General features: G+C 43.0%; 1 protein-coding gene across 1 annotated transcript in view; it reads left to right on the top strand.

Moving 5' to 3' along the window:
* Positions 1-917: 917 nt before the first annotated feature.
* The window catches only part of samsn1b (SAM domain, SH3 domain and nuclear localisation signals 1b), a 12112-nt gene continuing 6945 nt past the window's right edge, over positions 918-6084 (top strand). The window contains exons 1-8 of the mRNA XM_015039254.1: positions 918-1105; positions 2474-2608; positions 2850-2893; positions 2976-3007; positions 3386-3471; positions 3767-3881; positions 3963-4348; positions 5286-5393. Of these exons, the coding sequence (XP_014894740.1) occupies positions 1082-1105; positions 2474-2608; positions 2850-2893; positions 2976-3007; positions 3386-3471; positions 3767-3881; positions 3963-4348; positions 5286-5393 (930 nt within the window). The 5' untranslated portion in view covers positions 918-1081. The remainder of the gene's footprint in view (positions 1106-2473; positions 2609-2849; positions 2894-2975; positions 3008-3385; positions 3472-3766; positions 3882-3962; positions 4349-5285; positions 5394-6084) is intronic.

Below are 6084 nucleotides of genomic sequence, written 5' to 3'. Positions count from 1 at the left end.
CTTAACTTCAAGTAATACAACTAGTGTACCAAAGTGTTTGTATCGGCTTAACGTTGCGAGGCCCGCCTCAAGAAATTGAAACACTTTTTTTCATTTATTTATTTTTTTCAAAGACGACTGAGGTCAGGTGGTTTCACACACTTGCAGACTCCGGTCTTCAGTCCATTTCACACACTTACAGATTTTTTGCAGACTGATGGAGACTTTACGCAGATGAGATTTTGAGGTAAAAGCAGACAGAAAATGATGTAGTGCGTTAGCTTCGGCCTCTGTGGCTGGCTGATGTTTATGCTCAGTGGAACCAGGAGAGGAAGCCGAGGCAACGGAATGACAAACTTATCAACAACAAAAAGACAAGCAGTGATCTGATTCTAAGAGAAACGAACACAAGGATAAACTGAGAAACTCAAGAAAATTAACTGGAAGGATAAAACCCTAATGAGAACAACAAACAACTGAAAATGGCAAGACCATTGTTGCGATAATACAGAAATTAGAGATTATTAATTAAAGCCAAAACCCAAAACGCTGGAGGACCGCGACACAAACTGAGTTTTGCCGGGCCACTACGTGAACAGAATTGACTGAATATTAATATTTTTATACAAACACAAACATACAAACAGGAATAACATTCAAAGTACATTTTAGAACATATGGTGATACCCCCTCAGATTTTCCCCCCTGGCCCTCCAAAAAAGAGGGGAAAACCGTTTAACATCACATAGTGATTATTCCATCCCAGTCTCAGGTTATCATCATCATCATCATCATCATCATCACACGGTGACCAAACATGGCCTGTTGTTTATTGTCCTGTTACGGGAGCTTTGACTCCGTCCGAGGCCAACGTTCGACAGTGACGGCTCGCTGCATCTATTGGATTATAGGAGGGATTTAAAACCAGGATTAAGCTCTAGATGGGAGACGGCGTGGGGGCTGCGTGGCTCTTGCATCACAGGGGTGTGTGTGTGTGTTAGGGTGTGTGTGTGTGTTTGTGTGTGGGGAGAAGTTTGCTTCGAGGTTGCGGAGCGCAGCTCGGTCGCTTTTGGCGGTCGTCTCTGGCTCCTGACTGTGGAACATGAACCTGTTCTGCTTCATGCTGGTAAGGCTGAGCTTCTGAAGTGTTTGAAATGTTTTGAGTTTGTCGGTCGGGAGAATCTGTTTGATTCCTGCGACCTTTTGAAGAGAGCCGGTGAGCTGAGGAATCTATGAGGAGCTCTGGGGACGTCGTTGGTGTTGGAAAGAAGATTCGGTTGATTTCTGAGAAGCGTTCTTCCCTTGCTGTACATAGTTTGGGATTTATGAAAACATGTTTAAAGTTGCACAGACTTAACGTTAAGGAATGGAAGTTTAAGATTTTATTGAATTCTGATTATGTATTTATGTATTTCTATTGATCAAAACATCAAATCAACCTTAAAAAAACAACAAAGGTTTAAACTAAAAGCTCTGAAGGTGTTCTACTAGACTGGTAACACATTCATTGTTACACAACTGATACTGAAAGATTAGAAATTATTTGTGATTTCTATCACAAGATTTGACGATAACAGATGAAACAGTTATTTTTTCTTTCTGCTTAACATAGGGAATGCACAGATTTTTTGAAATGCGTTTTGTAACGAAAACCGTCCAAAGAGCAACTCTGGCTTTGTAATCGGCTCCTTGTTTGAGGAATTGACATCCAGCAGCTTTCTCCTGCCTTGATTCTGAACATCGATGGCTCTGGGATTACTTTGTTTTTGTTGCCTTTAGACACGACAGGTCACCACTTCAGGAACTAGTTTATATTTTTAGAATTGAGGTTTTGTGAAATTATTACCAGAACCAACTATAACCATAACTTACAGTGGTGGAAAGCTAACATCTCTGACTGGACTGACTAAAATAATTCAAAGTATTTGTGGATATCAAACGTCTGCAGGTTTTCCAAGAGACTCAGGCAACGTCCATTTTACTAAGCAAAGCATCGCCGGTTGAGGCTGCTTCCTGTTCATCTTAACAAATAGTTTGAAATCCCATAAAGTTGTGTATTTTGGTTCAGGATGTTATTTGTGCTGAAAACATGAGATATGGTACATTCATGTTATGGTAACTATCATAAAAGGGAATTACTGCAGTGGACCTGTGTTGGTATGGAGTCTAAGACATGATGCGGATCTGATGGTACAACTGCAAAATCAACCTTTGGCACAAGGTGGCCTGGTACAAAGTGCACTTCAATACAACTTTACATTTGAACAGCGTGTTTGTTATGGGCCACAGAAATCCAATGACATCTGAGACCAATCTGGAAAACCCAAGACTGACAGTCGATTAGTGTGTAACTCAGTAGACGTGTCAATCTACGTTAGATTGCATATTTTCAGAGCACCCAACTGTCCAAGGGCCAACAGAGACAGTTTGTATTTGAACAGTTGTCGTTTTTCAGATGACGAGGACATGAAATCTGCTTGTTTTGTTTCCGTAGGATGGCTCCACTGAGAGCATCTATGAACCAGCGAACAGCCAGACGAACAAGGACGTCTCGCCCAAGTGTCAGTGCAGTTCTGGGCATCTACGGTGCAAACCTGAGTGGGGCGGCTCAGACCCGTCCATCAGCTCTGTAAGTCTGTCTCCGTTCTGACTTCCCTCCACAATAAGCAGACACCGATGTTGAACTCTGAGTAATTAATCCAGTTTCATTAAGCGTAGCCCAACACTGTGGGCTTGGCTATGTAAAAAAAAAAAAAAAGAAGGTGCAACGTTAAAGTCTCTGTGATACGGTCTAGTGAGAAATTATATAAACTGAGTGACTGGTTTGGACTTTCAGCTCAATGTTTAAGACGATGCTTTATTTTTTCAAGGACAAACATCAGACAAGGACCAAACCTAAAGAGGAAAGCAGAAGGTACTTCATCTGAGCTTATTAACGCTTCTTTTTTTTTTTCCAATCAATAAGTTGATTAATTAATTACAATTTGCCATTTTAGATCATGTAAGCCAATGGAGGATGAAACCTTTGGTGAGTACAAAATAATACAAGACTGCATTCTTAAAAAAAATGCTATGCTAGTTGGATGATGTTGCTAACCCAGACAAAATACCAGAATCAGAAAACCTTCAGTAAATCAGATCTGATCTAATTAATGCATCAAAAGTTAGAGCGGAAACTATTATTTAGCGTATAAACCAAAGACACAGTAATAAAAACCAGATAAAGGATGAAGACTTGATGTACAAGGAGACTGTCTTTTAGTTTCTGCTTTTAGACCCAGAGCATTTGTAATAATGCGCTCAGCTGCTTTTCATTTGCTACGAGTTGCATTTAAAAGGCTTGTTTTATAAAGTGTGTGTGTTTGGCCTTAATTTTACCTTAAACAGTTTTCTTTGCTTTCTGAAGCTTGCAGTGAGAGCAGCGCGTTAACAAGACAAGTCCAAATCAGGGAGCCGGCCTCAGAAAGAACAAGGACAGATCCACCAGCTCAGGTAGAACCCGCCCAGAACAAATCTCACTTTAACATAATGAACTGTTAAAATGAACTTTCACTTTACATTTTCCAAGCAAACAGTCTCACATTTGGTTCCCAAGCGTGGTGCAGAGCATTTGAGTGCTTCCTTGCTGTTGCCGTGACTAAACAACGACCTTTTCTGCTCAAATGATAATTTTGCAAAGCTGTGCAGACGCCAGAGCGTTGTGTCTACTCTTGTGAAGTGCTGTTGGGTTTGTGTGTGAGTTTCAAACATGTCTGAGCCGAACGGATGCTTTGTTCTCTAACTGCAGCCTGGTGACTCTGCTGAAACCACGGGACGACTGAAAAAGCTTCAAAAACTGGTTCACATAAAGAACGGCCATCAGACTGACGGCGTTAAAGACTCAAGCACAACCAAGAAACACGGTGAGTCACTGCAAGTTCGTCTCTGTTCTGTGATCCGAGTCAAAGTGGTGAATAATAATAATAATTTCTGCTTATATTCAGATTGCTTGGCAGAAGGTGTGAGACACAACGGCACGGTGCTAACCTGCATCGGCCTTTCGAGGAGGACGGAGAAGAGCTCCCCTAAAGCCGCTGCAGCGTCACACCCGCTTCAGCCGCGTCAGAGTCTCCCCGGAGAAGCGACCGAAGGAGGGTTCTGGAGCCCAAGGACGGGGCGTCGGAGGCGGAAGACGTTCGAGTGTCCGCACGCTCGCCACCGGACTCCTGGGGAACCGTTCGCCCACGACGGCGACGTCTCGTCCCCGCCCTGGAGCTTGGAGTGGGATCGGTTTGAGAGTCTGATTCGGGAGCTGGACCGGAAACAGTCGGACCTGTCTCTGTCACGGATGATCCGGTCCCTCACGGATCTGCAGTCGTCAGAAAGCAACGTAAGATGAGGACGCACGACACCATCTTCTGACAAAAAACGTATTTTTTTCATTATGTTGGGTGACGGCGATTTAATTTTAATTTAAATTTTTTCCATGCATGTTTGAGAAACTCACATGGCAACCATTCAATGCAAAATGTCTCTGAGCTGCAGTTTCTAAGCTTCCCTCTCTCACATCTCCCCCACTCAACTCCTTCAGACTAGCCAGCAGCAATTAGCAAACACCTGGTGGAAGTGCACATCTGCTGAGCTCATTATAGGAGCTGCTTCTCAGTGCAAAGTCGATAAAAATGTTGATGTTGTGACGACTTCCTGAAGGCGGAGTGTCAGAAAGAGCAGAGGCCTCATTTTTCTTACATTTCTTTTGTCATATTACGTCGTATTTGTTTAACAGTTGAAGTTAACATGGCTACTTGCTATAAAATTTAAGTCCGGATAACTTTACACAATCGGCGTCATGCCAGCAGAAAACAGCCCATGCAAACATCTGGTTTCAAGGGACGAGAAAATAAAAATCCATTATTTTGAAGATGAGCGCAGATGTTCGGTCCCCTCCTCCCCACGACCACCTTCCTGTCTACTGTTGTAAGGCTGACAGGGTTTAACCTAATTCTGCATCGTCGTCACAGACAGGGAATGAACACAGGGAATGTTTATGTTGCGGGGTCACACCAAGAATAATAATAATAAAAAAAAACATGTCCATCTGTCACCGCAGTGCACATTTTTAATCCTTCCATTACCCGAGCAGTTGGTTCCGCTTGAGTGATTTGTTGCCATCGGACAACACAGAGCTCAAGCGAATCCAGGATAATGGCTCCAGAATCCCAAACTCCTCAATCCGACTTAAAAAGTGCAACCAGGAAATCAACTTGCTGAAAAGTTGAATCCGTTTGCGACGGTCTCTCTCGGTCTAAAACGTGCTTTACTTCCAGGGAAGGCAGGAGGCCGCGGAGCTGAAGCTGCGGGGGATGGAGACGGAGACAGGAAGCGACTCGAAGCACATCGACGTCTCGCCAGAGGAAACCGGGGCAGCTCTCGGTGTAAGTTATGAATCAAACAAAGGTGAAAATTTGCTGCAGCTCACGCATCAAACATCTGGGAGGCAGCTGGCATCCGCACACCTGCAGTGCCAAACTCTATGATGAACTTCCTGTTTTGTGGGTCAGCGGACACAGACCGTCTCTGTTCTCACAAACTGAACTCATGATGAACTGATACCAGGATGCAGGCATGTCGATACATCAGCGGTCTCAGACTTCAGTCCTCGGGGGGCCAGAGTTCTGCAGCTTTTAGTTTTGTTCCTCGTCCTACGCCACATGTGTCAAACTCAAGGCCAGGGGGCCAAATCTAGCCTACCGCAGCTTTTTACGTGGCCCTCTAAACTCCAAATTGTATCAACAAGTTCCTCCGGTTTTTCACAAATCGGCAAAATTCGCACAAAATCAACAGTTCCCCACATTTTTGTCTGATTTTGCTGCAAATTTTCCTCAAAATTGGTCAAAAACATCGGGTTTAAGTCAGTGCTGCCTCAGCTTTACTTGATGCGATCGATACAGCAGGTAATAATAAAAAGTCACTTTTAATATCGCACGTTAACGCAAATATGGTAGAAATTCCTTGCAAATATTTCTAAATTAGCAAAAAAAAAAAAAAAAAAAAAAAAAAAACAAAAAAAAAAAAAATTCCCGGGAGGGACTGATAAATTTTCAGATTTTTTTAATTTAAAAAAAC

Source organism: Poecilia latipinna, unplaced genomic scaffold (assembly GCF_001443285.1).
Source record: "Poecilia latipinna isolate Pla-1442-1.1 unplaced genomic scaffold, P_latipinna-1.0 Scaffold465, whole genome shotgun sequence".
NCBI classification, from domain to species: domain Eukaryota; kingdom Metazoa; phylum Chordata; class Actinopteri; order Cyprinodontiformes; family Poeciliidae; genus Poecilia; species Poecilia latipinna.
Note: the sequence above shows the minus strand (reverse complement) of the source record. Positions and strands in the feature narration are given on the sequence as shown.